Raw genomic sequence first — 15,431 nt, forward strand, 5'->3', positions numbered from 1 at the left:
TATTGATAAGATCATATCATTCTCTATAGGGATATTATTTTAGCTGGTGATTTTAATTGTATACTACATGAAAGTGATACTACCACTATAAAGAAAAGAAGAATTACATCTAATGCAAAACATTTAAATGATTTTGCTAATTCTTATCATTTGAATGATATTAATAATCAGATAGTCAAAATCATTACCATACACCTTTTTTTCTAACAGATACAAAACTTATTCAAAAATAGATAGGGTCTTTATTTCTAACCAGATGGTAACAGATTTAATTAATTCCAAAATCATTTCATGTCCTATATCTGATCATAACTCAATTGTTTTTGAATTCATGATAAAAATACTCATAATGTTCAGATCAAAAGGATACCAGCATACTTAACTCAGCTAAAAGACTATAAAGAATATATACTTTCAGAAGTACAACATTTTCTAGACATAAATAATACTCCTGAAGTCCCCATTGTCTATGTTTGGGATGCCTTAAAATCATATCTATATGGACAAAGTATCAGATGGTATAATAACAAAAGGAAATCTTGGGATAAGGAATTGTTAGATATTCAAAGTAAACTAGACTCTTATAAACATAATAATAAAGAAAATATTATGGACAAGAAAGTTATTGAAGAAATAAACAAACTAAATGAGAAATACAAAGAAATTTTAACTCATAAAGTTAAAATAACTTTAGAGAATACAAGTTTTGTCTTATTCAATAAGCCCCAAATACTTACATAGACTTAAAAATAAAACAAAAGATTGAATAAACAAAACCATATCAAAGAAATCTTTTCTCTAAGGAAAAAGAAGAATGTTTCTAGTATACCAGAAATACTGGATGAATTTAGAAATCACTTTCACAAGATTAACCATAACAACATTAACATGGAACCTAAAGATAAAATAAAGGAGTTTATAACCACAAACATGAATAAAAAGCTTAATAAACAACAGATTAAACTATTGGACAAGAGTATTTCATATACAGAAGTTATTACACAAATAAATAAGCTTAAATCAAACAAAGCACCGGGTAATGATGGTATTATACCAGAGATATATAAAATCCTTTCTAAAACTACATATTCATTAATACATAAGGTTTTTATTCTGGCCCAAACTGAGTTAATAACCCCCCCATCTTGGCAATATACATTTATTTCACCAATTTTAAAACCTAATAAAGATCCAACTAGATGTTCTTCATATCGACCCATCTCATTACTTAATGTTGATTATAAAATGTTTATGAGTATTTTTGCTGATAGATTGAAGACAATTATCCCCGGCATTATAGACATAGATCAGACGGGCTTCATTGTAAATAGAAATAGTTTGATAATATAAGAAGAACTTTAACATTAATTGACTTTGCAAATAGGAAAAAGAAAGATTTAACACTTATTAGTCTTGATATAGGTTCAGCATTTGATTCAGTAAGTTGGGACTATCTGTTTACCTTACTGAAGTGCACAAATTTCTCTGATGCATTTGTAAATTTAATTGAGCATTTATACAAAGGAACGCTGGCTTATATTAAGGTAGGAACATATGTTTCACAAAAAATACCCATTCTTAAAGGTACAAAGCAAGGATGTCCACTTTCTCCACTATTATTCACTTTAGTAATGGAGCCTTGGGCTAATTTGATTAGAAACAGTACTGACATAGAGGGTTTTGAAATAGAAGAAAATACAACATCAAAAATTCAACTTTTGCAGATGATGTTCTAATTACATCAGCAGGATCTAATTCTTCTATGCAGTCTTTATTTGATAAAATGATGAATTTTAAAAGTATTTCTGGTTTAATATTCAATGAAGAAAAACTAAAATACTACCTATATATACGAAAAAATACTCTCATTAGTGATTTTACTAAATATGTACCCAACTCAGGTCAGATAACTTATTTAGGTATAATACTATCTAAAGATATTAAATCTATTATATATAATAACTATGATACCTGTTTTCTTAATATACAAAATCTTTTTAATACCTGGAATAATATGTTTTTTACTATGGAGGAGAGACTTACAATTATTAAAATGATAATATTCCCCAAGATTTTATACTTAATACAATCAATAATACTTTCACCTACAAAAATAACTATCAAGAAACTGAATACATTAATGTTAAATTTCTTATGGGCACCTAATAGACCTAGGATTGCATTAAAGAAACATACTAATAGCTGGTCTCAAGGGGTATTTCTTTTCCAGACTTTAATTTATATATTATCTCTTCTATTATAAAAGTTATTACTTTATTAATAGATCGGTCATATGTCGCAAAATGGAAAGATTATTGGGAGCTAATTAGTATGCACTTCATGAAAATCTCCTTAACACATAAAAATATGATTATAAATAACTCCATGTTGTGGTTGCTAAAGGAATTTTGTACTTCACCTATTACACCTAAACATATGGTCTGTTACCCATTAAATATTATTATTAGTTATCATAACTTTATATTCATGCACCCTAAGTATAGGGAATGGAATTTTATTGTATTCCCTATAATTTATACTCAGGGTATGCTTATGTCATCTACTTCTGAAGGAGCTCATTTAGCTATAGATAATAATCTAAAGTACTGATATCAGCTGATATCTGATAATAAAGTTAAAAATCTAGATTTCTTAAAACAAGAATTTGATCTAAGAGAAACTTGCTGGTTAGAGGTTCAGATCTTTAGACAACATCTCATTGATAGAATAGATCTAATGTCTATAACAGTTAAAGAATCTATTCCAAAACTGATTGATTACTTGATAATAAATTTACAGCATAAAGTTTCTGATAAAGGTAAACTTTCATATATACATAAAATTATCAGACAAGAAACTTTTTACAATGTAGATTCATACTGGAATTATTTCACCTCTATTAATGGGGACCCACCAACTCAACAAGATAAACAATATATATTGGAATCTGCTTATAGAACTACATCTTCCATTGTCTGGAGACTTTATACATGGAAATTTTTACATAGATCTTTTATACACCTTTGATGATGAATAAAATTAATAATAAAGATAATCTATGTAAGAGATGTAATGTAGAAATTAATGCTGACTGGGCTCATATGTTTTATGACTGTATGAAGTTGAAAGAATACTGGAAGTCAATTAATGAATTTTTGCAGGCTCTTTTTACAGATAATTTCATTATTTCTAAGTCTCTTATATTATTCAACACACCTGTACCTCAATGTGTTGAAAAGATTAAGCTTCCCTTGTTATGGTCTATCCTAGCAGTGGCTAGGAAAATAATAACTAGAAATTGGATTTCAGATACACCTCCTCCGTTCAATGAATTTAAAAATGTTATGAATATAATGTGTCATATGGAAATAAGCACAATTAGAATGAGAACAACTAGAAAAACATCACATTTTATTGTATGGGATAATTTACAAAATTTGTTAAAAAAATTCTAATTTCAATAGCACAGTATTTTAGTTTAATTAATTGATCTGATTGTAGTGGATGTCTTTGTAAATACTTTAGTTGTTTTGTTGAATATTATAATAATACCTATTTTTAATTATTTGTATAAAATTGTTATGATATTTCTCTTATATGTTAAAACAATAAACTTGTTTTAAAAAAAAAAGAAATCACAGAATGCAAAAACTGAGCAAAATTCTGTATCTCCAGACTCAAAGCGTAGACAACATATAGACTATTTTCACAGACATTTACACATATAACACCTAGTTATTATATCAACAGAAAGAGACATTTAAGTATTGCACTGTGAACATTAGAGTATTGCACTATGGACTTAGAGTATTGCATTATGGTTAATTTATGAATCTGCATATACTGCACTGAAAGAAGAGATATTTTACTGCATTGCTACTGCCCTAGATGGCCTATAAGTTACAGTCATGGTGAATATTGCTCTAAGTATTAGGTGAGACTGGTAACCAGGTTCTTGCACAAATTTAGACAGTTTCTACTGACCCAGTTGGACATCATGGAGTGTAGTGGTTATTAGAGTTCAGCAGCCTGATGACATTAGGGAAGAAGCTGTTCCTGAATCTCGTAGTTCTGCAACATATGCTTTGGAAGCGCTTTCTGGATGATAGATGCAGGAACAGTCTGTAAGCAGGATGAGTGCAGTTTTTATTTATTCCTCTGGACCTGCTGAGACATCTGGATAAGTACAAGTCATGGTTAGGTGGTAAGGTGGCCTTGATGATCCTCTCAGATGTATTCATCACTCTCTTTAGGGATTTGTGCTCAGAGGTAGAGCAGTTTCCAATACCATACTACGAGGTTGTTCGTCAGGATGATTTCTATCATACCTGTGTAGAAGGTAGTGAGAACTGCCAATGGGACATTCGCTGCCCTCAGCCTTCTTAAAAAGTGCGATCTCTGGTGTGCTTTCTTGACTATGGCATTTGTTTTTGTGTTCCAAGACAAGTCCTCATCGATGTGCAACTGTTTCCCCATTGATGGTGAGGGGAGAATGTTCCTTGCGATTTTTCCTGTAGTTCACAATTATCTCTTTTGTCTTGTTCACATTTAGTGCTAAGTTGTTATTTCTGCACGAGGTAATGAGTTGTTCCACCTCATCTCTATATGCCGTCATTCATTATTCATAATTATTCATTCTTTATTAATTTATTAATAATAATTATTCATTATTAATGTTATTCATTGTCATTACTGATGTGGCCTACCACTGTTGTGTCATCTGCAAACTTGATGATGTGGTTTGTAATGTACCTGGCTGTACAATCATGTGTTAACAGGGTGAACAACAAGCGACTTAGTACACATCCTTGTGGAACTCCAGTGTTAAGAATGATGATATCTGAGGAGTTATTTCCTATACACACTTTCTGAGGTCTGTCTGTGAGAAAGTCAAGAATCCAGTTACAAAGTGGAGTGTTGATGCCCAGTTGGAGTAGCTTTATTACCAGATGAATTGGGATAACTGTATTAAAAGCAGAGCTGAAGTCAATGAATAGTACCCTCGCGAAGGTGTTTTTATTCTCAAGGCGTTCCAGCAATATATGGAGTGGTAGAGAGATGTCATCTGCCATAGAGCAGTTTGCTTGATAAGCAAAGTGCAGAGGGTCAAGATCAGCAGGCAGTCCAGATGTTATGGCATCCTTGACCAGCCTTTCAAAACACTTCATCACTGTGGAGGTTAACGCTACAAGGCAGTAGTCATTTAGGCAAGATGGTGGAGACTTCTTTGGTAATGGAATGATTGTTGTATCATTTAATTATTTATTATGTTTTATATTAATATTAATATATATATATATATATATATATATATATATATATATATATATATATATATGTAATATAATAATGTATGTTAAATATGCTATTACAGTATCTGCAAATGGCACAGTGGTACAGTGCTTAATGTTACTGCTTCACACTGTTTGAGTCCACAGATGGGGGATGAAACCAAGTTCAGGCAAGACAGTTGTAATGGCAGTAAATGGGAAAATCAGAAAAAGCTGAAAACTGAGAGAGAAGGGAAACAGTGGAATAGATTAACAGAGTCACTTAGTGGCACAGTGGATAGAGTTGTCTCCTCACATTAAAAGGATCTTCTGTTCAATTCTCGACTAGGGTGCCTTCTGTGCACAGTCTGCATGGTCTCCCTGTGTTACTGTTGGTTTCCTCCTGGTGTTAAAATTTCCTCACACATTCCAAAGGCATGCAGTAGGTGGATTGGACACTTGAACTGGCTCTAAGTGTGAATGTGTGTGGTGTGGAAGAACAAACACGGCAAGGCTAGCCACCTGGTGGTGTGAACCTTCGTTCTAGATGATTGTCACTGTTGAAGTGACATCGCAACCCTATGTGCAAAAATGGGAAAAGGGGTTGTGGATGGATGGACGGATGGTTAACAGATTAATTTATCTGGGAGGTGTGGTAAAGAAGAAAAATCTAAATAAGTAAGTCCAAGCTGGAATCAGAGGTGCAGCAGCCAGATGGCACAAAGTATCTGGAATAGTGCATGACAGAGGAATGCCAATGAAACAAAAGTAAGGTATACAAAAAAGTGGTGTGACCATTGCTTCTGTATGACACACAAACTTGGACAGTGAAGGCAGAACAGCTGAAGAAGTTTGAGGTGATGAAGATGATGTGGCTGAGACGTATTAGGATGCACACTGTAGGACAGACAGAAATGAGGACAATTGAGTAGAAGACAAAGTAGCCCAAATTGCAGAAAAGGTCAAGAATAACACATGATGGTGGTTCGGGCACATGTGCAAGAAAGCAGGAGACACTTTGGTAAAGAAGATTTCTGAAAGAAAGGAAGAAGACAAGGATGTCCAGCCAAGAAGTGGACAGACTGCATGAGATCATCTGTGACAGATCAGACATGGCTGTCAAAGAAGGCAGGAGACTAGCTGTGAATAGAGAGAATTGGCAATAGTTGACATGGCTCCCAGACCCCATGTCAATATGTAAAAAAGAAGCAGATGATGATGAATATGAGTGCTTGGTTCCCCAGTCCATTTCCAGGCTGGGGAATCTGTGCCTTTAAGTCTTAATCTTCTGATTCTATACATGTGGGTTTTTGCCTCGGGCCTCAGTTTCCTTCCACATCCCACACACATGCATAAATTCCTCACAGGTATGCGTGTGTGTGTGTGTGTGTGTGTGTGTGTGTGTGTGTGTGTGTGTGTGTGTGTGTGTGTGTGTGTGTGTGCACGTGCATGCATGAGGCTTATAATGGACTGCCATGCTGTTTCCTTCCCTACCCCGCATTGCTGGTTTTGATCACCTTCAGGTCCACACAGCCAAGGACTGGACAAAACATGTAATGAAAATGAACAAATCCATTACATGCCAGTCGTTATCTCATTGTAGGCACCAGCAATAGAAATGGAATGGGCTGAATAGGTTTATAGGTAGGTACTAGGCTATTGGCCCTAGGGCCTATATAAGCCTAGCCAAAAAGGTACACTGGCTTTCGCCATCCAAGAAAATTATTTTCCTGTGCCTCTGCTGAGCAGAGCCACAGAAGTGATCTCTGGGGTGAATTTCCTATTTCCCATCCAATTGATGAGATTTTAAGAGGGCTAATGAGGAGCTTTTCTTGACATGAATGGGTAGTCTGTTCCAGAGCATGGGAAGTCTCTGGGACAGGAATCTATCCCTCCAGCATGTCCTGTTTATTGTGGTGACAAGGTTTATGTCCCTAGAGCATGTAGCTCAGAGGGATTGGGATTTCTTTTAAGTGGAGCATGTCCAACAGCTCTGGGTTTGACAGAGTGCAACTACAAACTGAATAGGAGGATGACCTAATGAGTTAATTAACAGTAACCATGAACTAATCCTGAGGAGTTAATAGATATGGTTGTCTAAGATTGTGCTAACTATTTATTTCAATCAAGCATAACCTCGCTGTAAAGCTTTGCCAGAGATCCTGCAGTCTGATTAACCATTTGGATACCCAGCTCACTGTAAAGGGACAGAAAATCAAAGATGAAGAAGCAAGTGTAGTCATTCAGAGTAAATGCCTCATGTAAGGACCGTACCAAACCAGCCCACTGAAGATTTCAGTTAAGGCAATCCAGAAGGAATACATATCTGCATTGGGAGTACTATGGTTATATATGCTGTTGATCTTGTCTAGTTCTACAAGGGAATGGGCTGGTAAAAGTTCAACATACAGTCTTGGGTTTGATTTACCTGCCATTTGTAAAGGCCATTTAACCATTTATTGCTCCTGGACTACTGCCAAAAGAAGTCTCTTGTGCCTAGTTTGGTGTATCCAGTTAATAAATGAACAGAATAAAATAATAAAGCAGAAGATAATGATAAAACTATTAAGTAGGTTTACTAGAGTATGAATGTGATGTTAATAGTTGGCATTACTAGAGTATGAATGTGATGTTAATGGTTGGCATTACTAGAGTATGAAAGTGACGTTAATAGTTGGCATTACTAGAGTATGAATGTGATGTTAATAGTTGGCATTACTAGAGTATGAATGTGATGTTAATAGTTGGCATTACTACAGTATGAATGTGATGTTAATAGTTGGCATTACTAGAGTATGAATGTGGTGTTAATAGTTGGCATTAATAAAGTATGAATGTGATGTTAATAGTTGGCATTACTACAGTATGAATGTGATGTTAATAGTTGGCATTACTAGAGTATTAATGTGATAATAGTTGGCATTACTAGAGTATGAAAATGACGTTAATAGTTGGCATTACTACAGTATGAATGTGATGTTAATAGTTGGCATTACTACAGTATGAAAGTGATGTTAATAGTTGGCATTACTACAGTATGAATGTGATGTTAATAGTTGGCATTACTAGAGTATGAATGTGATGTTAATAGTTGGCATTACTAGAGTATGAATGTGATGTTAATAGTTCGCATTACTAGAGTATGAAAGTGACGTTAATAGTTGGCATTACTAGAGTATGAATATGATGTTAATAGTTGGCATTACTAGAGTATGAAAGTGACGTTAATAGTTGGCATTACTAGAGTATGAATGTGATGTTAATAGTTGGCATTACTAGAGTATGAAAGTGACGTTAATAGTTGGCATTACTACAGTATGAATGTGATGTTAATAGTTGGCATTACTACAGTATGAATGTGATGTTAATAGTCGGCATTACTAGAGTATGAAAGTGACATTAATAGTTAGTATTACTAGAGTATGAATGCAGTGTTAATAGTTGGTATTACTAGAGTACGAACGTGATGTTAATAGTATTTATCAGTATATTGGACTAAGGATCACTGAATGCTAACAGCTTTACAAGACTGTTTAATGAAGGAGAAAACATATTTGTGCCTCTTTAAAGATCAGCTGTACATCTATTTCCCTGAGTATATTGCATATTTGTGGTGTCCATAATGAAAATGTAGGCTAGTAAAACTAGAATTACCAATAGAATATGTAGTCTGGAAAAAATATTCCTCTCATATAGGACTCAGTAGTCTGAACTTCATGTTTTTACCCATTGTGTGTTGGGGGATGTAAATGTGAGGTTATCTTTTGCAAGCCTCTAAAATGACCCTTGAATAAAATAAATTCAGATAAATGCTTTTCAAAACTCAGTTTATTAGTACTATATATTAGTACAAGAAGGTGATATCTTTCAGTGATTCTTCCAGCAAACTACTAACTGATTTGCTTTGTGTGAATGTATCTCTTAAGTAAGAGAAATGTTTTTCTTTGCAGATTTTTTTTAAGAATTGGTACTAGATATCTTTCATCTGAAAAATGGCCAACCAATTCATATGACAGAAACTTCCGCCTACCTTTCGTGTGAAAAACCCACATGAGGGGTGCAGTGTAGGTTTGCCCCTCCCCCAAAAGAATTTTAAAGGAGGAGAAGTTTTTGAAATGCGCTGTTCTCCAGGTTTTCAGTATTTTTATTTTTGGCACTCAGTATTTCAAGTGCTGACATTTCAATAGGGAACCCATTTTCTTTTCAGGGTAACAACAACGGCAGCATATCACCCATGTTTTAAGGCATCCTCCTAACATACCTCTCAACCTCTTAGTGCAACAAATCTGGACAAAGGCCCAAAAATAGGGACACATTTTAAATCTTGTTCTTATAAACATAGAAAATTACTCAAATATCAGGATTTGTGTTAGCATGCATTTTCTAATAGCTATAAAGAATGAAACTCAAAAGTATGCCATTATTTAGCAACTTCAATCCTCACAGATTTTTCCAGAAAACCACACATTTTATGAGGAACACACCAAACACACGAGGCAAAACCTGGACATTCAGCAGAAATGTAGACAACTGAGAGATATGCCTCCTACTTAGTAACCTCTTGTGAACGTGATATAAGGCATCACACCCCTTTAAAAGATTGACGACCATCGCCAGGGGATCACAGATTCCTTTATTTACAATGCATGGAGTTCCACACTTTACAAATACAAGGAATATAGTGAGTCTCCTGGCGTATTTTTAAGATTTGGTTGTGATTAGGAGGAACATGTTGTTGGATCTCAGGTCTCTTGTACAAGAATAGTGTTGTACTATATTGTAGTATATTGTTGAGAGATGGGCACTTGTGTGGCATTTGAATGAGTTTATAAGTGATGGCTAGTTGGAAACACGTTAAGCAGTTGGGTACTTCCAGTCATTTTAATTCTTTAAATGCAGTGCAATGATGAGTTCTGTAAGATGCAAAGGTGGCACATTTACTTATTTTATATAACATATCTCCAGTTTTAGCTTTATTTTTTAATACACAGGTTAGTAAAAATTGGTGAGATATACAAGAGTAGATAAACAATGTAAGAATAATCTGGCTTAATCACAAGACTTGGGGTAATAAGATGGGTGTAGCGCTAATGGTAGTGGTCTTTTCTGTTCTCTCCGTATCCTTTCTTTACTTCCTCTGCCTCACTCTTACCCATCTGTTCATTTTCACGCTCTGTGTCTAGTTTTCCTAATCTGCACTCCCCCATGATTTTCTTTATTAAATGTTCCTGATCCTTCCATGTACACCTTACTAGTGTTGGTAGCTCCAAAAAAATAAATTATTTCTAAACTATCTTAACACTTGTATTTGATTACTTGTTAAGCCATTAGAGCTATTTTACAAACTGTGTAGGATGTTATTGTCCATCATATCTGTACATACCTCTCAGTGTCCAGATTCTTACAGAATGTCCACATTTTTGGTCTGCTTCTCATAAAATTGTGGTTTTCTGGCAAATTATCAAATGTTGTAGCCAGGAAATAATGACAGACATTTGAGTTTCAAACTTCATACCCTTCAGAAAATTCATGGTAATACAAAAACGTGTTATTCTATCAACTTTCTAAGCTTGTAAGAGCAATATTTAAAAAGTGTCCCTCTTTTTTGAGCCTTTGTCCCCCATTATTTATGGGTTTGTCCAGATGTCTTGCTGTAAAAGGTTGAGAGGTATACTGCAGTAGTAGTACGTCGTTTCACTCTATCCAGTGCATATAGCTGTAAATCAATGTTATTTAACCCTTTATGTACATAATACAACCGCTAGTTCTTTATTACATCTCTAAAACAAGTAACATCAGTGCAATTCTTTTAATCTTTATCATACATTGCTGATTAGGATTGTGTTTTGCAAGTCTTTCTGCCAAGATGACTCACGGTTGCTCGGTAATAGCCTGCCCTGCCTTACTAATCGGTACAGTTGTTGTTTTATGCACTTAAAAAGAATCCGTCGTTCTACATTTTATAAACAGCTGTATTTTCATTGCTGAGTAATTGCTGTGTATTCCGATTGCTAGACTTAGTCAGTTGCTAACCACCGTACTTTACAGTAGAAAGCCTATTGTACTCCTACACACACACAACATATTTTATTTATTTTCCTCTTCCATTTTAGGTTTTCTCATCATCTGTATGCAGTTGCTGACTTTATATCATCTGGAGCTTTTCCAGTGTGCGCATCCAGTTAAAACTTCCTTGAATCAGTTAGTCTAGTTTACTACAGCGATCGACTGGCGTCCTGTCCGGAGTTAGTTGTCCTGGAGAGTACAGGGACGGAGTCGTTGACCCCCCCCCCCCCAACCGAGTAATTGCATGGCGAGCGATTAATTGTTCTAGTAACACCGTATGCACTGACAAACTGGAGAAGTAATAAATATGCATTTCATTTTCCTACTGCCTTTCTATACGTGGCAAAACCAGCGGGTGCATCGACACATGCTTTTATCTTCAAATTACTTTGCCCGGACTCTTCCGTATCTTTTTTCCCAGGGGCAGCAAGTACCTTTAAAATCGGACTTGTACATTGCAGTCTGGCACCCCGCAGGTGGCATTGCAAGGCTCTGTGTCAGGAGACTGACTGCTGGATAAGTGGAACAAGCTAAGCACAGTTAATGAATGTTTGGTGCTGACGGTCCATCCTTTTGTCCATAAAAGTTTAAAGAAACATTTTTAGCAACTCAGTCTGGCGTGCCCTGAGATTGTGTATCCCTTGTTAAAATACCCCACCCAAGCACCCCGTATTTTTTTATGTTATAATAGTGCATATTGTTGTATGAATACATATACAAGAATTTCCAGTTTAGTTACGCAGCAAAGTGGGAGATGGGTTTCCAGTGGGAAAACGCGTTCTGCTGGAGGCTACCCGGCAGGGTTACCACCTGCCCCCACTTTGCGAGGGACAGTCCCTCTTTGGGCAGTTGCGTCCTGCAAAAATATTGTAAAAATGGCAGATGTCCTGAGATTTTAGGACAAAATTATTTCCTATATTTTATGTAATAGTTGCATAAAACAGTTATTCTGTATCTGAAACACCTAAATGTTATAAGAAACAGAATAAGCAACTAAAATGCTACAAGAATAAGCTTTTATTTAGGCAAAAAAGTGAGGTTCTGTCCTTTGTACTGGCTGTGGGGTATGTTTTGGCCTGCAAAAATCTGACGTTTGTACCACTTTGGGCATTTGAAAAGGTGGCAACCCTACTACCCGGTTCGGGGGGGGGGGGGGCTAAAGTTACATAGGAGCGCTGCGTTGCAACATATATGTGGTACAATGGCAGCCAGTATCCATGCACAGCCAGTATCCATGCAGTGTCAGTGCGTACTGCTGTCTCAGCTCTGCTGCTACCTTTCAGAGTTCGTGCCCCCCTTTCTACTCCGATTTCATTAGCCATGCGAGGCTGCACACAAGCAGATAATGGAGCATTGCAGACCCTCCCATCCCTTCTCTTGTGTCCGCCACTCCCCTGCCTTTGTCCCCATCAGCGGATCACAGCGAATTAAAGAAAACAGTCTGGATGACTGAGCGAAGCGACGCACCAAGGGATGTTTCTGGGCACCGCAGCTCCTAAACCTGGCGCTCCAAGTCACGATCCCTTGTCAGTTAAAGTCAGGTTACTAAACTCCTGAGGTGGCTTTGAAGAAAAGCAGCTGAGGACAGCAGTCATTCAGAGAAGGGAAAAGTAAAGGTGGGAGGAGCCGCCCCCCCCCCAGCCGCCTATAGTCAGCGCTCTCAGACCGGAGCTGTAACTGGCGGGAGTCGGAGGGTCGAGACGCTGACAGCGCAGGACAGCTGGAGTCTGGTGTAACGGGCGTTTGCAGACCAAAACAAACAGAAAGTTTACCTATTGGAAGTACCGGAGGACTTGGAACCAATCCGGAGAGCTGCACTTACAGGACGCAAAGACACTTGGTTTGGTTGTAGTTTGCGAGTCCCCCCATCATTTGGATACGGAAACATCAGTTTGGGGTTCTTGTTGAGAACCCCCCCCTCACTTTATCTTCGAAAGTTCGGAGCATCACAAATCGTCCTTCATGAAGCCCCGGTGTGGTTATAATGAAGAGGAGGAAGCTGAAGAAACTCCGGCTGCCATGGAAAGCTAAAATGGTAATGCCCCCCCCCCCCCAAATTTACACATACTGGTGTGGATATGAAGTCATATGAGGGGGGTTAGAGAGCTTGTTGTTGATACTTGTTTTCTGTGGGGCTTTTGGAGCAGGAAATTGGCCCCTAGGGGACTTAAATGTCCAATTCCAAACTTTGTTGTGTGGGGAACTTGAGCGCCTATAAACTGCAGCTGGTAGTTCGGGGCGGGGCGCCCCCTGTCCTGATTATATTGTTTGGGGATGTTAGGTGATAAAAACAACAAATATAGGGAACCAAAGTACCTCAATTCTAGTGCCAGTGTTTATATCCTCCCCAAGGTATTTTTCATTTACTTGTTTAACCAAGTAACCCGGCTGGGCTTGGCAAACACTGGGGAATAACAAACTTAAATGTAATGTGCATAATACACGTATGTGTGTGTATGTGTGTATATACATGATATATGTGTATATGTATATGCATGTGTATCTATGCATCTATTTGTTTATATATGTGTGCATGTATAAGCTGTGTGTGTGTGTGTGTGTGTGTGTGTGTGTGTGTGTGTGTGTATATATATATATATATATATATATATATATATAAATTTAGTGTGTGTATATAAAAATCTGCTTCCTACTAGCATTGAAATGTTATTTATTTATTTATTTTTTTTGGTTTTACTGCTTGAGATTTAGTGCCTTCATGGTGCTTTTTTAGCACGGTTTATATTGATTGTATTGGGGGCGATGCTTTTCACTAAGTAATGAACTCATTTACAGAGCACAGTGAAGTTTTTTTTTTCTTTTTGACACATTTGTGTAGTGGTTAGACAAAACCACAACATATTAGTTGCAGTTCTTGAAAAATGCAGTTATGCCAAAGTTGTGGAATTTGCTTCCTGACTTGCTCAATATCGGATTCTGTCCCTAAATTTGACATCCACTTAAATTTCTTGTTTGCAAAACTTTTTAGAAGTTGGGAGACAGAATGTTCCAAGCATGTGAATGCACAGGGCGAATGTGGATACTTTTTAGGGACATATTTCAGTTACGGTTTAATGTTTGTTTACTGTCATCTCAGCTGGTTTGCTTTTGATGTGCTGTTTCTGTACTTTGGCCTTTACTTTGGTGTTTATTGATTTCTTACTAGTCTGTGATTGACAGCAGCAGAAGTGTGTACAAAGCTTTAACACTGTCTGCTTGGGACAGTGGGTAATAACTGTAACTTTCACACCTGCCTTGCTTCATTATAGATCACTGTTAGTGGGTCTGTGAAAGACCCTGTTGAATCACTTCAGTTAGAAGAGTTTTGCAGAACGTTAACCATAAGGCATTTATACAGTTGTGCTGCACTGTGTGCAGTGTGTTATGTACAGTAATACAAGTCACCAGCAGAGAGCAGGAACTAATCATGGTGTTTTTATGAAAGTGCCAAGATTCTATACTCTTTCACTCTAATCTTTTCATGTACTAGAGTACTTGCAAAGTTATTGTTACTTTACATACATCTACCACTCATTTTATCCACTTCAGTAAATTTTGTATAACTTGGGTAGTAGCACTGTATATGTCTGCTGGTAAACATTTTTATTTCTATGGCCTAGCACAACTGCCAGATGCAAATTTGTGTTGGTGCACAGTCATAACTGTACTTTTGCTCATGGCATTATTATTTTATATGTTCTTTATGTACTTTTTCCTTTATTATAATTGGGTTGTAACCGATAATTTATTTATTTATTTTATTTTACATTTCTTAACCGGTAGAGTCCGGCTGGGCATGTAGCCCGTTTTCAGTGGAGACCCGGGGAGAAAATCTCTATAACAGTAGTACAAAAAGGTTACAAAATTTTTTAAAAGATTTACAAACAATATACAAAAATTTGACAGTTGCCAATAATCACGATTTACAAACAGGGGAATGTAAAACAGAAAACATTACTCACCTGTCAGTTAAGTACCTAAACTGGTATGTTCTCTTAAAACAAAGTACTTATATATATATATATATATTTTTTTTATACATTACTCGGTTGTTCCATACATCTGGCCTGTCTTTTGTGTAATTGTTTATAATGG

General features: G+C 36.3%; 1 protein-coding gene across 1 annotated transcript in view; it reads left to right on the top strand.

The window, feature by feature from the left end:
* Window positions 1-12,763: 12,763 nt before the first annotated feature.
* Window positions 12,764-15,431, top strand: part of RGL1 (ral guanine nucleotide dissociation stimulator like 1) — a gene marked incomplete in the record, with an annotated part of 287,380 nt that continues 284,712 nt past the window's right edge. Inside the window, 1 exon segment of the mRNA XM_044085296.1 lies at window positions 12,764-13,371. Coding sequence (XP_043941231.1) covers window positions 13,321-13,371 — 51 coding nt within the window.

Source organism: Protopterus annectens, chromosome 10.part0 (genome assembly GCF_019279795.1).
Source record: "Protopterus annectens isolate FY-2018-M chromosome 10.part0, PAN1.0, whole genome shotgun sequence".
Lineage (NCBI taxonomy): Eukaryota > Metazoa > Chordata > Ceratodontiformes > Protopteridae > Protopterus > Protopterus annectens.